Genomic DNA, 21,580 nt, shown 5'->3' with positions numbered 1-21,580 from the left:
ATTCCTGCACTGGAGATAATGTTTTGCCAGCTGCTCGCGGGGCTGATAAAGGGCTTCCGCGATTTCTGGCCAACTTGTCTCTGCCTCGGGGTGGGATGCAGTCTATTCACTCTGTTGGGGCTATGGTCTCCCCCAGGAGATGTTACGCTACACGAGTACAGACGTCTGATTGTAGTTCACGATCGGCCACGATGGTGGTAATTCGACAAAATCGGCTCAAAATCGGGATAGACTTTGTAACCTGAACCAGGCCTTCGACAGTCTTCCTTATTCCTTTAAACACTTCCCATTAAAGGACACTTTAATAGCTTTAAAGCATGCCTTATTGACAACCAACGCTACTTTTAATGTTTACATAAATAATTTTATTAACATATAAAACAATCTGATCTGATTGCATGTCAAAATGTAATGCATAAATTGCAATCAACGTTATGTACAATACATGTACACCCAGTGAGACATAGCATAAATATTCTCTTGAATTACAGTGCTATTTCTCACTCTTAAGGGGCTGAATAAGAGAGCCACATCAGTACTACCACAGCATGCAACACAGTATACAATTACAACACTTAAGCAACTTTGAATCAGCAGTTTGCAATTTTACAAACAGTAAAAGCCAACAAAACATTTTAATCCAGAAAGCTAATAATTAAACATGCCATTGCAAAACAAATGTTCATTATTCAGACTCATAGTATTTTGACACAAATAGAGCATAAATCATGTACAGTTTTCAGGCATTTTGTCACTTTCTCTCTGTAGGTCTCTATATTTCTCATTTTATTCCTCTTTGATCTCATTTATAATGCTTCATCTCCGTCTTGACTGACTTGTTCAGGTACTTTGCCACAGATTTGTAGGCACTGAGGATCTCTGAGTCATTTGGGCAAGTGTAGCGAAACTCATCCTGTTTGTAGGCATTATCCAAGTAACGAGTCAGACCTTTGAGCTGGGTAGGGATGGCAAAGTCACGATACTCCTTACACACCACCTGAGGGAAGAGAGGTGTTCAATTTACATAGTTTGCAACAGGAATCTGTTTAAAAATAATAGTAACCCTGATTAAATCTGTATCAAGTGATGGAAAGAAGTATGCATACACTGAGTACATGTGAACTCTGCTGACCTTAACAATGTTGAGTTTGGGAAGCAAGTTGCAGTCTGCCAAGGTGAGGGTGTCACCGTCCAAGTAGCGGCGAGAAGACTCAGTGGCATTCGGGTTCTGGTCCAGCTCATGAGGGAGAGGCGTCTCTAGGTACATGTCCAGCTTCACCAGAGTTGAAAGAAATTTCTTCTCTAGCCCTGAAAGACAGAAAGGTGTAATAGGTTCACCATGTGGCTATATATATATATATATATATATATATATATATATATATATATATATATATATATATATATATATATATATATATATAAATATATAAACAGAAACGGCTGTAAATTTATTTTGAAATATGCCCTCACCATCATTTTTTAGAGGGTCGGGGTTCTTGATATATGCTGAGAATTTGTGGAAGATGTCTTCTCCAGCGCCGTTGGACTGTTTGTATCGACAGCACAATTTTGGATACCTGACATTTTATAGAATAAAAATATGAGCCTGTGGCAATGCAGTAATGAATTGACAAAAAGTGTGTTTTAACCATCCTCCTGTGTCTTTAAATGTCTCTAGGATGCAGTCTACTCACTCTGGTGGGGCTAGGTTCTCCTCCAGGAACTCCTCAATCTTGTTAGTGTCTGTTTTGACATCTTCGTTGTAGATGAGGAAGGGAGGCTGAGAGCCTGGAGCCAAAGTCTTCAGCACATCTGGTGCTCTGCAATGGATTCATGGTTATTAAATTCCTGTCTGACTTCTCTGTTCTGACTCCCTCTATCTTGCATGACTGCTTTCAGACCCTTTCTCCTCCCTTTCGAATGCATCCATGATACTGCTTCCTACCTAAAAAAACAACAACAACAACAAAAAAAAACGCCTCACTTCATCCTTTCCGCCATCCTCGGTTAAGATAAAGCCAACTGTCACATTATTAATTATTGTCTCAGGATAACAGCAGACAAAGGACAGCTTTGAGATTCAACGCCTGAAGAGTTCTTGATTGTCGTACTTGTACTCACTAACGTTAATGTAGCTAATACCACATAACTTGTAATTTCTCATGATTATTATTATTATTCCTCATTATTGCTGGTCTAACATTCATGTGTGGTGATGATGGAGAGCAGGTAGGGCTGGCTGGAGCATTTGCATGTGTTTTTCCAGTTCTCCCATGTGCATGGATGTTCTCAATGTATGTCTGTCTCCTCCTAAACTCCAAATCAGTTTGAGTCTCAATTTTATGGACAAGTGTAATCTCACCTCTTCATGTCCACAGTGGTGAGGGTAAAGTTGGCCCCTTTTAACCACAAAATCATGAAGAGCCTCTGACAGAAAGGACAGTTCCCCACACTCTCAGCATCACCACTGGCCTAACAGACAGACACACAGACACACAGACAGACAGACATTATGTCATAGACACATACATGTTTCACTGCTTGCCATCAGTGACCCAATTGCAACAGGCCAATATGTTTTTGAAACGGGACCCTGGCATCAGTTCAATTCAATTCAGCGCTTCACTGTCACATACTGCCGTGCCTTGTGCTTGTGCTGCTAATTCACTTTAAATAGCTTGTTGATGTGCTGTCACTGACAAGATGATCCACATTTGAAACACTGGAGGGGAGGGGTTTGAAGAGGGAGCTTTCAGGGCGAGAGGGCTCAGCTATCACCTTCTGCATCTTGTGTCTCATGCATGTGATATATATGGAGGAAACAGAGGAAAGGTCACAGCCAATGATCTTTTTGATACTGTCTACCACTCTGACTGACCACACTTTGACTGAGGAGGTGAGGACTCTCTCCACAGTAGCTCTGTAAAGGGGCAGCATTGCCTCCTCAGTCACACCCAGTGTTTTAGGTTGATGCAGAAAGCGAAGCCTTTGTTGGGCCTTGTTGCTGCTGTTGATCTCCCCCTTCAGATTGTGGCATACACTGGTGCCCAGAAATTGTCAACCCTCTCCAGCCACTGGTCATTGATGACCAGCAGAGAGAGGGAAAACTCACCCATCTGAGAGTCAGTTATCATTTCTTTTGTCTTAACGATGTTTAAAAGCAGGTTGTTTGCCTTGTACCTCACCACTAGGGTCCTCATGTCAGCCCTGTAGGCTTATTCATCAGCATTCCTATTCATGCTGCCACTGCCGCTCATCTACATATTTAAAAATCTGCACACATTCAGAATGGGATGTACAATCATTGTACATAGTGAGTACAGCAGAGGTGACATAACACAATCCTGAGAGGCCCCAGTGTTGAGAGTCATAGACCCAGACAACATGTCACCTATCTTAACCACCTGCTTCCTCTGCCAGGAAATCTAAACTCCAGTTGCGTAGAAACTGATTTATCACCAGCAACTGAGGTTTATCAAGCAGTGGGGCACAATGGTACTAAAGACTGAACTACAATCAGTGCTGTAATGTATCTGAGCAAAGCACGAATACCTGCACAGGTATTCTTGTCGAGCCTGCTCTGCTCTGACAGTCTAAACCAACCGTTGAGGAATTTCAAATGGAGGGTTGAGGCCGCTTTACACCCAGATTAAGCAAGTATTTAAATAGTGTTCAGTGCCTGTGCTATATTATAGATTTTGTACTACAGCCTGATATTATTGAGTCATGTGTGGGAGTAAAGGCATTTTCAAAAGGGCAGGACACAGGTTTCCAAACTGGACAGGCCTCTTTTCAGTTTCTACTGTTCTCCACACTATAGAAGCTGAAAGGATTATAAAGATTATTTCAGATCAGGTTTCACAATAAGAATAACATAAAATAACAAGAGAATGATGAAGTGAGATCAACCATGACATCAGTCCAGCACAAACCATACATGTAGAGTCACCGTGACATGCTTCGCGACACACAGAATGATAATAATTGAGTCTTTGAGAGGGTTTTTGTAACAATCGCATTTTGACAAGATGAAGCAGTAGTCGCAGACATTATCAGCTGATGAATGGAAGAAATCGGAAACTACTCATTTAGTTTTACATTAGTTAAAATATCTGCAAGCTGACTGAATGTTTGGTTTGTTTGTTAATATTAAGATTGGTTGGGATTGATTACACATAATGATGTAATGTTGCTTTTTATATTAGCATTTACATTTACACTGTGTTATCCACATTTATAGTGTGGCATTTAAGCTCCATTTCTATCGGTCTTACCTTCACAAAAAGTTCAATCTTCGGGCCCTCTGCCACCTTTGCGTCCATCTCTCTGCCTGATAATGTCCACCTGCCTCTACTGGATGCACAAAATGGTTCAAATCTGTTACTGTCAATGCAAAGACAAGTCAGAGATTTTCTGAAAGTTCTGTGATTTAGAAGTGTACATTACTGTGTAACTATGACAGTGATCTTCACACGCACTCACACTGGAGACTGACAGTAAGATGTCATATTGAAGCCGATACTCACACTGGTGGTCGCAGTCAGCACAGGATGCAAGGACACTGCTTATCTTCCCTCCACTTGTATTTTTTTAATTCCAATGCTTCACCTCTCCCTCTCCCTCTCCTGACTGTCCTCTCTGCTCAGCCTCTGCTTTTTGTTCACATCTAACCACACCTGTCAAGCTCTAAGAGGCAGCCCACACCCCCCTCCAGCCTTACCAGTCAGACCAGCAAATCTGGATCTGTCTGTGTTTGCCCCTATACACTCTCTGTCTGTCTGTCTCTCTCCTCCAAGTCAGTTCACAAGCATGTCACAGAGGCAGCCATACCACAAGGTGAAGTGAATCTCCTGTGGTTTCAAGTGTGTTTATGAAGTGAAGTGCAGATCGTTTTTAACAGCTGGAACAGAAAATATTACGTAATGATCCACTAAAAGACAAATAAAAATAAAGCCAGTGAATATGCACAGCACACGACCACGTTTATTTCTTCACAATACTTAATTTTAGTTACTCTGCTGCCTCATGGTCACAGGCGAGTTCATCTGTGACTAAAAGCCAAAGAGGTTAAATAATTGTGCAATAAAAATATTGGACAAAAGGCCAATAAGATCACACCACTGTCAATATCCAAGGAACTTGAACGTGCTAAGTTTTGAAAGCTACATTTCATTTGCAAACGCCAGGCTCCTCAGGCTGTCTGCAGCATGGTGTGACCATTACAGGCCTTTGCTGCAGGGAACTGTAAAATATCTACTGGAGTCGCTCCTTTGGCCAGATGTGCTTTTCTATAGAAGGAAGCTAACATATAGAATGCACTGCCTACTGAACGCAACACAGAAGGCAATCAGTCATGTTGTCGTTTGTGTGCGTGCGTGTCTATGTGTTGGGGGGAGTTATTGATTATTGACATAATTGAAAAATGTTTTTTTGTCGTGCTGTGAGCTGCAACGGCACTGGTACTGAAATAGAAAAAGTAACTACCCTTAGCCACTGAATCCTGGGTCTCCCAAGCAGATATGTACCATAAAGAATAATAAGAGATTGTACTGTGTTCTTACTTATGCTGCAAAGAACATATTATTTCATTGGATTAATGAAAGAATGCGAACTGTTAAAGGCTGGCGCAGAGTGCTGTTTGATTTCATACCATAAGAGTACCTTGCATGTAAATTATAATCCAAAACTGAAATACAAAGAGCCTGGTGTTTTTGCCATCATGCTGCAAGGAAGATCTATAATGTTCTTATTGAATATTATCACTGAAACCGCTGTTGTTGTGTGTATGAACCTGAGCTGGTGTTGTGTGTTTTTGGTTTGTTTAATTTTGCTGTCTGCGTGCATGTTTTATGTCTGTTATTTTGAAGGCTCTTCAAGGGACGGGCACTGGAAATTAGCAGTGCCTATAAATACTGTGAAACATTCAATATTCCAATATTCCTTTATTAGTCCCACCATTCCATTTCATACATGCAGCTCACAGCAAACACTGTAACTGTGCCTGTCGAGTGAACGTTCAGTTATATTTAATGAAAACAAGCACTTTGTACCCTGTATAGCCAAATGTGTGCAGACACCTGAGCATTACAAATGTATGATTGCTGAACATCTCGTTCAACTATGCTTCTATAAAGCCTCTTCTCTTCTGATTTCAGGTTTTATACGAGATTTCTGGAGCCTGGCTGCAGAGATGTTTTTCCCAATCCGCCTCAAGAGCATTAATTAGGTTGGTCCTGATGTTGGATGATAAGACCAGTCGATGGAATCGAGGTCAGACTCCGTACAGGAATAGGCCTTCCTCACACTACTGACACTACTTGCTCAGGCCTGAACTAAGGGCCTAAGCAATGAAAGATAGTACTAGAACAAAAGCATTTGTCCACATACTTTTGGCCAGACAGGATATTATCATAGTGAGAACTGGGGAAATGGTCACAGTGAGATCACATTTTGAAGTCTGTGCATAAAGAATAACCGTCATTCACTTTGTCTCTTGTTGTTCCTCTGTTAGTTTTGAGTTAATCCAGCAACCATCTTCCAGTTGTTTATCAGCATTCATGACTGACAGAAAGTGCTCTCATGCTGCAGGTATTCACTGAGGTTTCACTCAGGTTTCTGTGATTGGAGAGAGGAGGGAGAAACACCCCCTGACAGACACACACAACCCAAACAAGTTGACATTAAGAGAAAGATGGTTGCTAGCAGAGAGGAGTGATAAAGGTGCCAAAGCGGAAAGCAGATCGGTGGAGATATGTTCTCAAATCAGGTAGAGCAGTGTCGCTTCATAGGCGAGGACACACAAGAGGCGATTCCTATGGGTGTGATTTTCAATCATCTATGACTCTCTGCTGTGGAATCCACAGATTGGTGTCATATATTGCACAAGGTTAATTAAAGTAATTTAGTGTTTATTCACTACTGTTGTGTGGGTTAGGGTTAGGGTTTTTCATGTTGTTGTTGGTAAAGCTGACAGCCATAAAAACCCCCTCCTGTGACGCACATGATAATATGAAAAGCAATGATTGTTTATCCCCGCCTCATTTCACCATTGCTTAAACAACTGTGGTTGGAGTGTGTGGTAGAATAATGAAATGTGTAATGTGGTGTTGTATTATACAAGAAATATGGCACTTCACCTTCGTTTGAGCAGCTTCAAATAGCCTCAGATCATGTTTTGATTGTTTTTAAATGATTGATTTGATTGATCCGGCCCACAAGACAATTCATAAATGCAAAAAATCTATTACTTTTTTCAACCGTAAAGAAAATAACATAAAGTCATAAACTGACACATTCTTCCGAGTGGTCCTGAATGCTACACATGTAGCTGTTATTATCGCTATTGTTATTGTTGCCTATTTGCTGTTTAATGTGGAATCAGCTGATGTACCTGACAACACAGTATCACTGAGCTGCAAAGCAAAGACCAGCTCATGCAAAGACTCAGTTCTGCCCAAGACTGACTGACCCAAACCTGAAAAACCAAGCAGCAGCAGCATCATCATCATCACTACCATCTGACATCAGATGCCTCACCAAAGAGGAGCAGTTCCAGTCAACACAGAGGTAAGTGTGATATATGTTTTCAATGATTTAGCATTGCCTGGGCCCCCGTTAAGGGGGTCAAGGCCACTCTTCTAGAGGAGGAAGTGATGTGCACAATGATGCAGTATTTGATGGTACCTCCTCGGGATCTCCAAAATCATATGAATGCCTTCTTGAATGTTATGCTTGCTTGTTTCACACAGATTCTGTATTCTCCAGACGGTAGAAACAGAAAGATTCCAGGGAAAATATGAAAAATAATATTTGAATTTGAGTCTGCACTGGGTTAGATTAAGGTCTTGCCTGTATCTGTCTTCTGCAGCTGTCTGTAGGATGTATGACAGCCTTCTCTTATGCTTAATTGCATTTCTACAGCCATCTGAAGGCAGCAGGACCGGTCTGTCATTCTGTCTGGTTTGAGGAGTGGTGCACATTTTCAAAGCAATGTGCAATTACACACACATTATCCAGAGTGGATACTTAAAATCAATCATATGCCACCAGCACCAGGCTCCAGCAGAATGATATTTACTTCTTTGGCTCTGGACACACCAAGTACTTTTACTGTGTGAACAAGCGCGCAGGTGTCTGAGATTGTGTGAAATGCATTTGAATCATCTGTAAATATAGCAATATCGCCCCCTCCTGGTTAAGCACAGTCAATGCAATGCAAAACAGACCCCACTGCTGCATGAGCAAAGATGATCATGACCATGCTCAGACAGATATAAATTTAATTTAACAAATGGACAGGATGTTAACCGATGTGTTTGTGTTACTTATATCTGGGATCAGTTCGTCAGCAGTTGGGCACCCCCCAAAATCTAATATGTTTAATGATAATATATACTGATTTTTAAAAGAATTAATCAGAGCAGAGTGGCGCAGCGGAAGCGTGCTGGGCCCATAACCCAGAGGTCGATGGATCGAAACCATCCTCTGCTAAGGATGTATATTTTAGGCGGAACAGGTGGTAACACTGTCGCCACACAGCTAGAAGGTTCCGGTTGGAATCCCGCTGTGGGCGCTGGTGGCGTGTCCTCCATCATATCTTCAGTGCCTGCTGCTCGAGGAAAGGGGCCTTTCCCCGTGCTCACCTGCGGTATCCTCCATCAAATACCCCCACTAAAAACACGCAAGAACATCGCTACCTGACCAATGGTGACAAGGAGAATTGGTCTCCGGGCGCCGCTGTCGGATGCAGCCCACCGCTCCTGGTCTGCCGCGGAGGAAGGATGACCAGGATGGGTCAAACGCGGAGGAATTAATTTCACGTGAAGAATGTATTGTGCAACATGATGTGGGATGTGATAATAAAAAGTACGACTCTTCTTCTTCTTTACATTTGAATTTCTGCTTAAGAATTTCTCTTGTCACTATCAAAGTTGTAAATATTCAATACTTCCGTCTGAAGTTCTGCTGATTCAGTTTTACTCGGAACAAACCGTTTGTGCTAGAAATACAAAGACTGTGTTCGCAGTGTTTTGTCATGTGAGAACCACCCGCCCTGCCGAGCTGAGTATAAAAATATACTTTTACAGATGCAGATTCCCGACAGATAATCTAGCCTCACCAGCAACACATTACAATCGTCCACATCTGTACAACACTGCTCTCTTGTAGTCTTTTTGTGTATTAACAATTGTAAGCGATACTAGAAACTTGATATAAATTTAAGATGCGGTTTAAGATTTGAGTTGGACACGATTTTGATAGTTAATGAAGCATAAACTCTTACACAGACAATGTAGCCCGTTTCTGTTCTGCCTGAAAGTGTCTCTGGTGATTGTTGGGGTACTCAGACGATATGAAACTAACAAGAAACTACAGCCGCATGTAGACAGAATGAAAATATAAGGTACATATTAAAATCGGGAAGAACATTGTTCAGGACCAATGATGCCATTTTTAAACATCATCAATAGAAGTGATGATTGTGATCGAATAAAGAAAGGACAACATCCGTTTCTTTTGTGTAGAAAAAAAAGGTGCTAATAATGGAGCGAAGACCTCACGAGCACGCAGCTATGACTCATGAGAAGATATTTCTTTTTTAGAATGTTTTTGGTTCGCCACTTCCTGCAGATGATGCATTCAAATTCTTTAACTAAGCAGTTGCACTGCACTGATTGGCACCGGCTAAGAAGGCAGATGTACAAGAAAGATCTGCACTTTGATGTAGATTTTGAGCTTTTTTTCCCACTCTGCAGACAACACAGCAGAGCTTTCTAGTCTACTTTCTAGCTTTCTAGTCCTCATGTGATTAATATTGAGTCACATTTGCATGGGCAATAAATATTACATTACTACTGAACACAGCAGAGCTCCACGTGATGATTGGCGGGTGTGTGTGAGTTCACCCTTGTGTAACCTCTATCTCAATTCTAGATGATGTTGAACATTTCCCACCGGTGCACACATGCAGCAGACACCTCCTGATCATGATCAGTGGTTCTAGCAGAGTGTTGCCCACTGGATAAAGAAGCAGAACAGCAGCACATTTGCTAGAAAGCAGGAATCGAAGAGGATGTGGAAGGACAGAGAGGTTTGCTGAGCTCAAATCATATTCGAGAATCTTTCAGAGAACCACACCTCGGCTTCCTTAAAAGGGACTGCGTCTGTCATCGTGAACACTTTGAGCTCATCATCAGTTTCCTACCAGCAGCAACCAAAGTGGTATTGGTGGTGACTGAGAGCGGGGAACAGAGCACTCATCTTCAGGTTAGTGGAGAAATCCTTTTTTTTTTTTTGTCATCTGTTAGTTAGTGAGGTCTGGTTTCTGAAATGTGCTGTTTTTATGTATTCTTTTGTGTAAAATCATCAGCTGCATGTCAAAGCTGGTAGTTTGTAGTCAGCCAGCTGTGGGGGAATAAATACTTTCAGGGTGCAAAGTAAGAAAGTTGCTGTGACCTTTGCACCATAGCCAGTGAGCAGAACATTACCACTGCCAACATAAATCTTGCACCACATCCTGTTCAGAGTTTGTCTCAACTATAGAGACTTAAAAATGAGTAACTTTAATAATATCAATCATATCTGGAGGCACTCGTCTTAAACTCACACATCTGCTGACAAATATTCTGGTTGTGATATTCTACAGTTTGTATGGCTGCCTCTGTACTTCAGAAACTGCTCTTTCTCTCTTCATAATATATTACAAAACTATGTTCTACAAAGTAAAGATTTAAGTCTCAACTCTACTGAGCACTTTGCTTTTTGTTGTCAGATGACTGGTGCCACTGGTAAAGTCTAATTTCAAACTTTCTAGTTATTGATGACTTTTGAGCTGTGGTGCTTCTGTTTTGCCCAGCATGGTTAATTTTAGAAACCTTGCTCTACTAAATTTGAGCGTCAGGCTGCTCTTAAAGTTTGTCTTGTATTCAGATGGTGTGAGGGATGACAGCAGCAGGTTGTCTTAAGCGCCTGAGAGCACACAAACGACTGATGGTAAGTTTGTTTAGCTCAGTCCCCCCCCCCCCTCATCTGCGCTGACTTTTTCTCTTTCATGCAAACTCAAACTCAAAACATTTTTTCCAGAATATCTCGCTTTTATTTCTTATACTACCTTACACAGCTCAGTGTCCATTGTGCGTGTCACGTCCTGTGTGAGTCATTATCAGTTCCTTATTTGTATAGTGCTCAGTTGGAGGTCTTTTTCCTTGTCTTACACAAAATGAAAACCTTATGTTTCAAGTCTGTTTCACAAATCTGTTTCCTCTCAATCTTTACGATTTCACATTTCATAATTTTCTCTCCAAAGAGGAAACACATACTGCACCTCAGTTATGCAAGCAGCTTTAAAAGCGAGAGAGAACCACAAAGGTCTTTCTCCTATGACTGAATGATTGAATTTGAATTTGATGAATACACATTCATCTTTTTAATCATCAACCAAAATGTTTCTGTATTTATGTGGACTACAATCGTACCACCTGCTGACCCATAATTCATCTTGGGTCCTGAGTCTATTTTTGTTCTGACATTCCAGAAAAGGGTTGCAGCGTGAAGTGTTTGTGGTGACTAAACAGCGTGAATTTTACCACATCGTCTGTAGACTATTTATAGATCTTCGGTTGGCTTCAGCTTCAGCACTTGCGCGTTTCTCCTAATGCTTTCTGTCCTCTTGTCCACGAAGAAAAAAAAGGAATCTTTCACAAGACCTTCTTGAGTCGCACTCGAGCAGAAACATCTCATGGTCTCTGGTTTGAGTGGGAGGACTCTTCACACTGGGAATACCTGATGGTGAGTCCTCGACACAATCATCATGTTCCCTCTGCAGGATGATACTGTTTGACACAGCAGACTTTCACTGATTTTAAGAAAGTCCTTGAGTGCCTTTTGCTTTTCTAGGTGAATTTCTACTATCAGCTGGTGTCTGTGAATTTCAGTAGTTAGGTATTTACTTGCAAATGCTTCTTTCTGCAGTAGGTCTGATGTCTGTCTGCACAGATACAAGCGCAAAATCTGCAAATGTTGTTTTCAACTGTCTGCATCACTGGCATGCCTGCCACACCCTGAGAATCCCCCTTTGAAAGGTCTTATTTTTCCTGTTGACATATGTCAATACAAAGTACGCTCAGCAGCTGTTTGCTGCTGTCTGTTGACTTCCTGCAGTAACCTTGAGTAGATTTTAGATAAGAACTTGATACAGCTCTGACAGAAAACAGAACAGACAGAAAAGAAATGTTGTCCCTGAATATGCAGGTTCGCTTTTCATGTATTCATTAAGCCGACTTGTTTGTCCAGGAGTGACTCTCTGCGGCTTTTATCTCAAGGGTTAGAGGAAAGTAATGTGATAAGTAAATCAATTAACTAATTAATTGATTAAGAAGAAGAGGAAGATGAATTAGTAAACTTATAGCTGCAAAACTATAACACAGACAGGAAATGAAGGGAGACAGATGGGGATTCACCTATAGCAAAGGTCTCCGGTGCTTTCACTCCTCCTCCAGTTCCAGGGTGCCCAGATTGATTTTAAAAGTCTGCACTACTCACAAGGATGATTTTTTACATCATATGGAAACTAAAGGATGCATGGAACAGCAAGAAAAGTACATCCAAATTTCTAAAACACAGCAGCATAATTTGCAAAATGGTTGTGATGTTAAATATTCGTGATGTGTTCAAACATGCTAAAACATGCAAAAATCACTGATATGGTCTCTTAACATCACTCCTTCATAATTCTTCTTCTTCGTCCCTTTTTTCATCAGGGCTGTCATAACACTAAAAAGACTTTAATCAGCGCGTTGAAGAAGTGCCTCCTCTTCTTTCTCTGTGTTTTATTGCTGTGTCTTCTCAATGGATGGCTGCCAGATTTCCAGGCCATAAATCCCTCTACCTTTGGTAACTGGAGCAGCAGTAGAAATGTGACCATCCTGCTGTGGCACTGGCCCTTCGGCAGGCCGTTCAGCCTGAGGGGTGACGTGTGCTGGGACCTCTACCGCATCCCTCACTGTAGACTTGTGGATCAGCGCTCCTTGTTCCCCTCAGCTGACGTGGTGGTGTTTCACAACAGAGAGCTAACACAGGGCCAAAAGCTGCCCCTCGACCTTCCACGGCCACAGGGACAAAGATGGGCTTGGATGTCACTGGAGTCCCCTCTTTACAATGGAAACCTGCACAAGTATAGAAACATCTTCAACATGACCATAACCTACAGGAGGGACGCTGATATCACTATACCCTATGGCGAGCTGCTGCCAAAGGAAACTGAAGGTCATCCGGTGGAAGAAGTCCCTCAGAATAAGAGCTTTCTGGTCTGCTGGGTCATCAGCAACTACAGGAGGCAGCACAAGAGAAGCCAAGTGTACAAAGAGCTCAATGTCACAGTTCCTGTGAAGGTTTACGGTCGCTGGACAAAGACACCCGTCCCCTCCAGTGCCCTCTTACCTACAATCTCTCGCTGCTACTTCTATTTGGCTTTTGAGAACTCTGTCAGCAAAGATTACATCACAGAGAAGCTGTGGAGGAATGCTTACCAAGGAGGGGCAGTGCCTGTCGTCATGGGACCACCATTAGGTGACTACAAAGCTGTGGCTCCCCCTAATTCTTTCATCCACGTTGATGAGTTTGAGTCAGTTAAAGACTTGGGAAAGTATCTACAACAGCTTGCAGAGGACAAGAAACGCTATAATGAATATTTCGCCTGGAAAAATCAGTGGAAAGTGAAGCTGTACACAGACTGGAGGGAGAGAATGTGTAAGATCTGCTCACAGTACAACAGTTTACCTCAGCACAGAGTTTACTCAGACTTAAAGGCCTATGGGTATTAATGCTATTAACAGTGGCGTTTGCACAGTTCATTTTTCATTGATAACTTGCAATTTTTACGACATCCTGCAGACATCGTGGTCTCATTTCTTGCATCAGGGCTTGTCTATTTCCCTTGTGCTTATGTTATTTGTAATTGAAACTGTGTTGGAGGACATTGTGGAAACATGAAGCCTACATGCACACAATCAACACAACCAATCTGCTTTAACTAATGACCAAGAGAATTAAATCCCTCGCACTTTATACCGAACACCTGCTCTCTCTAGGGTTAAAAGAAGTTGGCATTTTGGGAAGTTTTGCTTTCTTGGTTAGATAAGAAGATCGAAACTGTTTGTCATGGTTGCATGATAAACATGAAGCTACAGCCAGTAGTTGGCTAATTTATCGTAGCACACACACTAACACAGGGGAACAAGGTAATATGAAGCTAAATATAATTAGTTTAACAGCAGTAACAGTTTTAGATGTGATGGTAGGCAGATTTTCTTGATCAGAGCTAGGCTTGCTACTTCCCTTGGTTCTAGGCTTTACGCTAAGATAAGCTAGACAGTTGCTGGCACTGGCTATATATTTTTCATGCACAGTTCTCTGCTAATTGTTAGCAAGAAAGCAAAGAAGCCCATTTCCCAAATTGTTAAACTATTTCTTTAAACTTAACTCAACAGAGCATATCTTCCAGTCCACCTTGAGGGCACTGAAACACATGTACTGTAACACCACATCATAGCACAAAGGTGTGCCGTAAATGCCACTAAGAGTCTCTCTTTGGTGGACACATTGTGGCCTTTAGAACACAGAAAACTTAAAGATGTAGTTGAATTGAAGAGAAATCCTGCATGTGGTTCCATGTTCAATGTTTTCTTCTGATGTCATACTTGAAATTAAAGGAGTGGATCCCCAAAACAGTTTGAAGTCAACTCCAACTCAACACTGCTGCAGCTGCAGTGTCAGTGCTTAATGTAATGATGCAATGGCTGAAAATTTGGCATATGCTATCCATATTCTTTTGAGATTTTCATGATACTGCACCATGCAAAAGGTAAGCGTGATGTTGAATGATCTGATATCAGAAAACTTTTTTTTTTTTTTAATGTTATTTTGTCTGCAATGTATTTGGGATTGAAGATGTTCAAAGACTTTTCATATAGAGTTTGGTCTGTTAAATTGTGACTTCTGTCCACTTTAATGTCCATCTTCCCTTGCCAATAAAAATGGTTTCCTCCACACACAGAGTGTCACTGCAGGGAACACCACAAGCTAGTTCTGAGATTAAGCTGAACTTCCTGAAACCTATGTAAAACAGGAGGTGTTTTCGTTACAGCAGTCGATGATTCACTATGCTGAGGTGCCTTATTATGAGTAAAGAACCCAGAATTTCAGTTCCTCCGTCGATGCACAATTTAACCACATCTGGTTGTAAATCAAGATGTTTTGACAATGGGAGTGAGCCTGTTATTGAACAGCACAACACAACAGAATTAACCGTACTTGGTGGGATGTGCCAAAAGATTTACTGTGGGGAAGAAAAAAAAAAAAAACATGTGGACAGTTTAAACATAAAAAAGTCACTTTTACTTGAATACGAGATGCAGATACGTTTAAGGTTCAGGGTGTTTTGATTGAAAACAGTGTAACTAACATTTCAATAAATTACAATTGAATCCATTTACAACCTGAAGAGAGAAGTGTCACATTGAAAACTACTGGTTAGAGTCTAATAGTTAGAATTGCACTCTCATGTTTAAGTATGTCAGTAAAACGATTCAATAGGAAAGATTATCTTATCAACACTTAAGTAACTCCAGGCTACAGGATTGCACCAACGTTTTACTGTCGACCCTTCCAACACTGGTCTTCCTGATAAGTTCATGGTCACCGATAGAGACTGCCGAGTCATATGAGGTCTATTCAAGAGTGATTAAATGACATTTAATGTCTTCATTTCAAAGTTAATCATCTGAGTACAAAATAAACTTCTTAAAACCAGACAAGGGAAATACTCAGAGCACCCAAACTTTTAGTATCGAGTGTTATTTCACATTTCATAAACATAAAAACCCTTTACAATAAAAACAAAATGCAGTTTGGCTGTTGTGCCCTCAAACTTGACAGCATACTTGATCCAAGTTGAGAAATTATTGAAAATGTGCAACTGGCAGAATTAGCAGCTTAGAAATTTGCGAGTTGAAATGAAAAAAAAATAAAATTAAAAAAATTGTCACACTCCCTCAAAATATTACTTTGACTCATTGTCTCCCACTGATGCTAAAAACACTCGCTTAAGATGTGGATGATGGTAAACCTTAGATCTTGGTTTAGAATACAAACTGGCCATTGTTTTAAAAAAAAAAAAAAAAAAGATCATACTCAAATTACAAAGGCAACTTTGTGCAAAAATGCACCTGGAATGAGAGGCGTCACAACCCGTTTCAATGAAATTCAGTTCAAATGATGAAGCTGAAGCTGATGCAGCTGCTCTTTTCAGGTGAGATACAGAAGTATTGCACAGTGACCGAACTGTCAAAGATGAATTCTGTTCAAAGAGGCTCACATTGTGAGTCCTTTGATAACCTCATCTGCACCACAGAAAACCTACCCAGGATTTAGTGTAAGTGGAAGGGATACCCTGGCTCTTTAACCCTGCTGGCATTTACAACCCCATCCTCACTCCACAACTGGACCGCGTGTTGCAACACCACACTGGCAATGATTAAAGCCTGCCAAATAACTTACAATGCATCACCCAACAGAAAGGCACATTCAGTTTTAGATGTTCCGCAGCTGTTGAGTTGCACGTCGATGCGAGAGTATGTAGCCCTTAGCAGTTTGTTGAGTTTCACCATCTGTACAGGAACAAGAAGCCACTTTGATCCATCTCGCTGCTGCATTCAGTAGAAGAGCCTCCACTTTGAATGTTTCACGATCCACCGATGTGATCGATCAATCTAGTCGCTGGATTTTGGGGCTCATCTTCAGCCTGATTTGGGGTTGGACAGAGAAGTTTTGGGAAGGCAATCTGTGGCTCTGGCGGGGACTACTGGAGCATGTTATCCAGTCAAGTGACTAACCAGTCCGGGGTTCAGCGCTTGTTTCAAGACGTCGGCCCGATGAAGCTGGGGCATGTAGAGTGTGGGGGGGGGGGCGCTGGTGTAGCTGGAAGCAGGGTAGCCCTGACTGGGTATGGGGGAGGGGGCCATGTTCAGTGGGGAAGGGCTCTGCTCGTAGTACTGACCGTCACACTCCTCGTCTAGAGGCAGGGCCAGGCGCTTTCCTTTCTGTCTTCGGTTGCAGAACCAAACGCGCACCACCTGCCAAGAACAGCATTTGTCTTTTAAAAATGTGACACATTCTTTAAAAATGGCGAGCGGCATCACTTTTAGAGTTTGTACCTACATCTCTTTCCAGACCCAGGTCATCCGAGATGTGTGTGATCTCCTGGGTGTTGGGCTTGGGACACTTAATAAAGTAAGACTCCAGAGCAGAGCGCACGGCCCCCTCCAGACTGGTCCTCCTCTTCCTCTTTCTGGTGTCAACAAACACTCGCTCGATCTTGTACATCTGGGGAAATCGGAACATGTTACTATGGGGTGCTATATAATGAACAGATGGTTGTCCCATTTGGGGAGTGTAATGTATGGAGGTCAAGGTTCAAATAAGGTTTCTTGTGATCAATGAACAGCTTGGTTATGGCCACTAGGTGGCATTTTACACTTCACAGGAGCTGAGGGCCTCCATTGAGGTTTGCTCAGCAGGAAGTGAGTTCGGCCTGAAAAGAACGACCGATCCCATGAAGCTTGATGATCATCTGTTGTCTTGTAAACTAGCTGGCAGATGTCAGAGTTTCAGACTTACGTCCTGGGGATTTTCCGAGGTCTCTGCTTCATTCAGCCATCTCTGAAGAAGGGGCTTCAGCTTGCACATGTTCTTGAAGCTCAGCTGCAGAGCCTCAAAGCGGCAAATAGTTGTCTGGCTGAACATCTTACCTACAGACATCAAATATCACAAGGAATTAAATGATGGAAGATTGAGTTATGCCACAAGTATGTGTGATTCACCTATACCAGGGTGCCAGTCTTCTACTTCTATGCAGACAAAACCAACATTTCAGGACTTTTTTCTTCTGCGTGCCCTGACAGTTTAAGCACATTTGTCAAACTTGGATCACCACAATCAACCACATCACCTGCTACTGTACTATTATTGATGTATGTAAGATGTATATGGCCACATGGAGTTGCATACAGTGCTACTGGAGTACCTCCCAGACTGACATTATGATCCAGGACTGACATTATCCAGAGTTTCCCAGATTTGCATTTCTGAGACTTGCATGGATTACAAAGAGCCAGGACATTATTTTGTGTATTATCTATATTATAAAAGAACAATATAAACCAGTATCTAGATATGGGAACTTACCATAAAGGTTACCCAGGGCAAGGCCAACATCTGCTTGAGTGAAACCCAGAGTAATGCGTTTGTGTTTCAGCTCCTTGGCGAACTGCTCCAGTTCTTCGGTGGAAAGATTCTCCTGTGCAACAGGAAAATTACACATGTGTGATGGAAACGGCTTTAGATACTACTTTACACAAATCCCTAACACGTTACATTGGCTCTAGCAAACGGGAGTTGGTTGATACTGCAGACCTGTTTCAGTGAGTGTCCTTACCTCCTCGGAGTCGCTGCACCCGCCGCTGGAGGACCCACTGCTCCGCGTGGAGGAGGCCGCGTTCTGCGTCTGGGGCCCGTTGGCAGCCTGTGTTGAGTTCACGCTGAAAAACGCGTTCCCAGGAAGCCCGTTGCTTGGGGGTGAAGGGGACATAGAAGGAGAAGATGCAGATGATGTTGAGGGATTTTGATTACTGCTGCCGGGTGGTGTGATGTGGGTGATCCCAGGCCAGAAGGACGTGTTCCAGGCCGTGGAGTAGAGGAGTCCGTGGGGCATGGCGGCGGAGGCTGGAGGTGTTGGGTACTGCTGAACCTTGATCTCCGTTGAGTAGTCATCGCTGTTGTCTTTCTCAGTCTTTATTTCGGGCAGTTTGATTTGCTCCCGGGTCTCGGCAATGGGGGGACTCAGGTTTATAGGCTGCGTAGCTGCTGTTACGCCGGGTACCTGGCCAGTGTACTCGGCCGCAGCGAAGGGATACCAGGGCTTGGGTTGCCCAAACTCTCCAGCCTGTACGTCGGATCCCCTGTAGTCGCTTGTGACGGGTGGGAAAGGGAAAAAGGTCTGCGCAGATGCCGGCGTGATGCCACCATACGCGGTTTTGTTGTAGAAGAGGCTCGGGTCTGGCAGGACGCCGTGAGGAAACTGGAATGACGCAGCGCCACCCACACTCTCCTGACCCAAAATCTGGGTGCAGGGGTTGGTGCGGCTGAAGTCATACGGCCGGCTTTGGCACTCCGGTCTCTGCGATCTTTCAGACATCTTCCAAACGGTGTGAGAGCCCGTTTAACAAGCGCGTGTCCAAAGTTGACAATTAAAAAAAAAAAAAAAAAAAAAAACTTAGCGAGGACTGATCGTTAAGTTGCTCATCCGTTTCAAGTTTGCACACAAGCCGAAGAGGGATGAGAGAGGAAGAAGCTCTCCAAGAATAACCCCGCACCTGCCCGAGAAAAGTCCGTTTGAGGGGGAATTGCGCAAAAATGTGGGCCTAAGCAGTTGCCGTTTTGGTGCAACATAAACACCAGTACGCTTACGGCCTACTCCATGAAGCCCAGTGTTTATCGCCTCGGCCGCTCACCCCACCTTCAAGCTCAAATGCTCCCCTCCAGCCTCGGCTTCACAGGTTTTCCTAATCACAGCTGCGGGTGTTGGAGATCGCCTTATCTCTTCGTCCATTGGCTGGCGCAGACAATTGCGCACAGCTGATGGTGAATTTGTGAATGACCTTGATTCTTCCCAAAGTAGTGGGTGTGTTTTCACTTAAACCCTGAGCCGGTTTTACTGCAGACCAACAGTGTTTTTTGCTTTTCAGTTGAATTTAAAAGTCATTACGCGCAATGCAAAATAATTAGTAAGCTTAATAATCCAACAATTCGAAGTCACTTTGAAATCTATATTTACATTGCTAAATACGCTCGGGTCTTGTAAGTAGCTACACATAGTGACACTATAACTTGCTCACCTCATACATGAATTATAATGCTTGGTTTGTTAAAATTATTCCCCTCTAAGGAGATGGCTTTGATATTAAAATCCCTGCCATTGACGCTTCAGTCCGACCTGAATTCATTTTAATTGCTAACACTGAATAAAATAAACTGACATTGTAATCCTGAATAACTGTGATAAAACAAACGCGCTTAATGGGGCCACATTTGATTTGGAACAAACGAACATACGAGCCAGCCTAAGCTTTTTTGGCAGCTCAGTGGAAACTGATGTTTGGACACATGTAGGCTGCATGAAAGAAAAAAGATGTATAGACTGTATTAGAAATGGTCTGTTGAGTGCAGTATAATATATGAGACAGCAGGGTGACATTATACGCGAGGAAGGAGAAAAAGAAGTGTTGAGCTTGTTTATGAGAATTTGTGTGTGATGGAACACACACGTGGCCTTTATTTCCCTTTTTTGTTTGTTTTTTACCGACTGGGTATTTCAGGGTTCTTGCCTGGAGTCTCTTCAGTCATCTTATTTTTATTAGAGACGCTTGTTATTTGTAACCAAAAACAGGGATTTTTGCAAAAATCTAAACCAAAACTCACGTCTGTACTATTTGCCAGGATGGATATTTGCGCAGTATTTATCTGAGGTTGCAGACAAAACGCTGTCATGATGCTCTCAAACGTTGGACGCTGAGATTTTAGCCACTTTTGATTCTGTTTATCCTGGGGGGACGGGAGCGAAATGACCAACAGCATTCAGGTGAACTTCTCCCATTCACCCTTGATCGGTGGCCATTCAGAGGCCTGGATGGCCGGAGCACTGTACAGATGCGCTCCCCCGGCGCGAGTCGTTGGCCGCAGATTGCGGCAGGAAGACACACTGCGGGACAGGAGAGGGGGTGCCATTGTACGGCCTGGCCCCGGGGCACCCCGTGGATTTCAGATCCCGAGTTGCGATGGTCGACCATTAGCTCCTTTTCAGATTGGAACAATAAGTCTCAAGCCTTTGATTCCGCCCCACACCCACCTCCTCCCCCTCACCCCTCCTGTGCTCTGAAACAAACAGTTTCACTCTGGTCTGCAGGCTGCTGAGGGCCAGTACCATGGCATCCAGTCTGATATGGCCTAAAGGTCCAAAACTGGTCTGAGGGCCAAAGTGTTGTCTTCAGGTGCAGCAATGAAGCTGTGTTAGAATATCACTTGAACATTTTCTATCCAGTTTGCGAAATTACTGGTGAACAATTAGGTTATTCTGATTTTCCATCCAGTCTAGCAGAAATTATTTTGTTACACCTCAAACTTATCTCGTGGCCTAGTTGGGGGCCTGTGGTCACAGATGACAAAGCAGTTATTGACCATAGACAGAATTTCTTCTCAACCTGAAAATCAGCTTCTACTATCCTGTAACCAGGTCCATGGAAGCTTAGGTAGACCCCAAGAGCCTGGTCAATAGCTTAAAAGACATCAAACCCCATCTATACAGGCATTGTCCTGGGCCATGGACTTGGGAGAATAATTGTCATGCAAAAGCAAGAGAGAGGTAGACTTCAGGCAGAGCTTCAGAGAGAAAGGGACAGAGCGCAGAGCTCTCAGGGTGTCCAAAAGAGGGAGGGGGGTTGCGTGTTGAATAGCTTGGTACAGTGAG

General features: G+C 42.7%; 3 protein-coding genes across 3 annotated transcripts; 1 reads left to right on the top strand and 2 right to left on the bottom strand.

Moving 5' to 3' along the window:
* Window positions 1-741: 741 nt before the first annotated feature.
* clic3 (chloride intracellular channel 3) lies at window positions 742-4,380 on the bottom strand. The gene is made up of 6 exons (XM_070989015.1): window positions 4,278-4,380; window positions 2,366-2,475; window positions 1,698-1,823; window positions 1,474-1,580; window positions 1,133-1,308; window positions 742-997 (listed from the first exon to the last, which is right to left on the bottom strand). Exons 1-6 carry the CDS (start codon window positions 4,323-4,325, stop codon window positions 803-805), a joined length of 762 nt encoding a protein of 253 aa, XP_070845116.1. The 5' UTR covers window positions 4,326-4,380; the 3' UTR covers window positions 742-802.
* Window positions 4,381-10,193: 5,813 nt separating this feature from the next.
* On the top strand, window positions 10,194-13,832 carry fut7 (fucosyltransferase 7 (alpha (1,3) fucosyltransferase)). The gene is made up of 3 exons (XM_070988893.1): window positions 10,194-10,273; window positions 11,684-11,790; window positions 12,762-13,832. The coding sequence occupies exons 2-3, from the start codon at window positions 11,788-11,790 to the stop codon at window positions 13,821-13,823; spliced, it is 1,065 nt and encodes a 354-aa protein (XP_070844994.1). The 5' UTR covers window positions 10,194-10,273; window positions 11,684-11,787; the 3' UTR covers window positions 13,824-13,832.
* Window positions 13,833-16,812: 2,980 nt separating this feature from the next.
* Window positions 16,813-19,252, bottom strand: pou5f3 (POU domain, class 5, transcription factor 3). The gene is made up of 5 exons (XM_070988892.1): window positions 18,494-19,252; window positions 18,244-18,355; window positions 17,677-17,807; window positions 17,218-17,382; window positions 16,813-17,132 (listed from the first exon to the last, which is right to left on the bottom strand). The coding sequence occupies exons 1-5, from the start codon at window positions 19,250-19,252 to the stop codon at window positions 16,872-16,874; spliced, it is 1,428 nt and encodes a 475-aa protein (XP_070844993.1). The 3' UTR covers window positions 16,813-16,871.
* Between the last annotated feature and the right edge of the window lie 2,328 nt (window positions 19,253-21,580).

This window comes from Chaetodon trifascialis, chromosome 20 (assembly GCF_039877785.1).
Source record: "Chaetodon trifascialis isolate fChaTrf1 chromosome 20, fChaTrf1.hap1, whole genome shotgun sequence".
In the NCBI taxonomy this organism is placed as follows: Eukaryota; Metazoa; Chordata; class Actinopteri; order Chaetodontiformes; family Chaetodontidae; genus Chaetodon; species Chaetodon trifascialis.
This window is presented reverse-complemented; position numbering and strand designations above follow the sequence as displayed.

What these genes read in the sequence shown, in the direction of transcription:
- clic3 (XM_070989015.1), bottom strand. Translation starts at nt 4,325, where the DNA reads ATGGACGCAAAGGTGGCAGAGGGCCCGAAGATTGAACTTTTTGTGAAG. An exon ending in ACCACTGTGGACATGAAGAG is followed by an intron (nt 1,824 to 2,365) that starts GTGAGATTACAC and finishes AATCCATTGCAG; the next exon opens with AGCACCAGATGTGCTGAAGA. An exon ending in GAGAACCTAGCCCCACCAGA is followed by an intron (nt 1,581 to 1,697) that starts GTGAGTAGACTG and finishes ATAAAATGTCAG; the next exon opens with GTATCCAAAATTGTGCTGTC.
- pou5f3 (XM_070988892.1), bottom strand. Translation starts at nt 19,252, where the DNA reads ATGTCTGAAAGATCGCAGAGACCGGAGTGCCAAAGCCGGCCGTATGAC. An exon ending in TGCCCTGGGTAACCTTTATG is followed by an intron (nt 17,808 to 18,243) that starts GTAAGTTCCCAT and finishes TGATGTCTGTAG; the next exon opens with GTAAGATGTTCAGCCAGACA. An exon ending in ACCTGGGTCTGGAAAGAGAT is followed by an intron (nt 17,133 to 17,217) that starts GTAGGTACAAAC and finishes TGTTCTTGGCAG; the next exon opens with GTGGTGCGCGTTTGGTTCTG.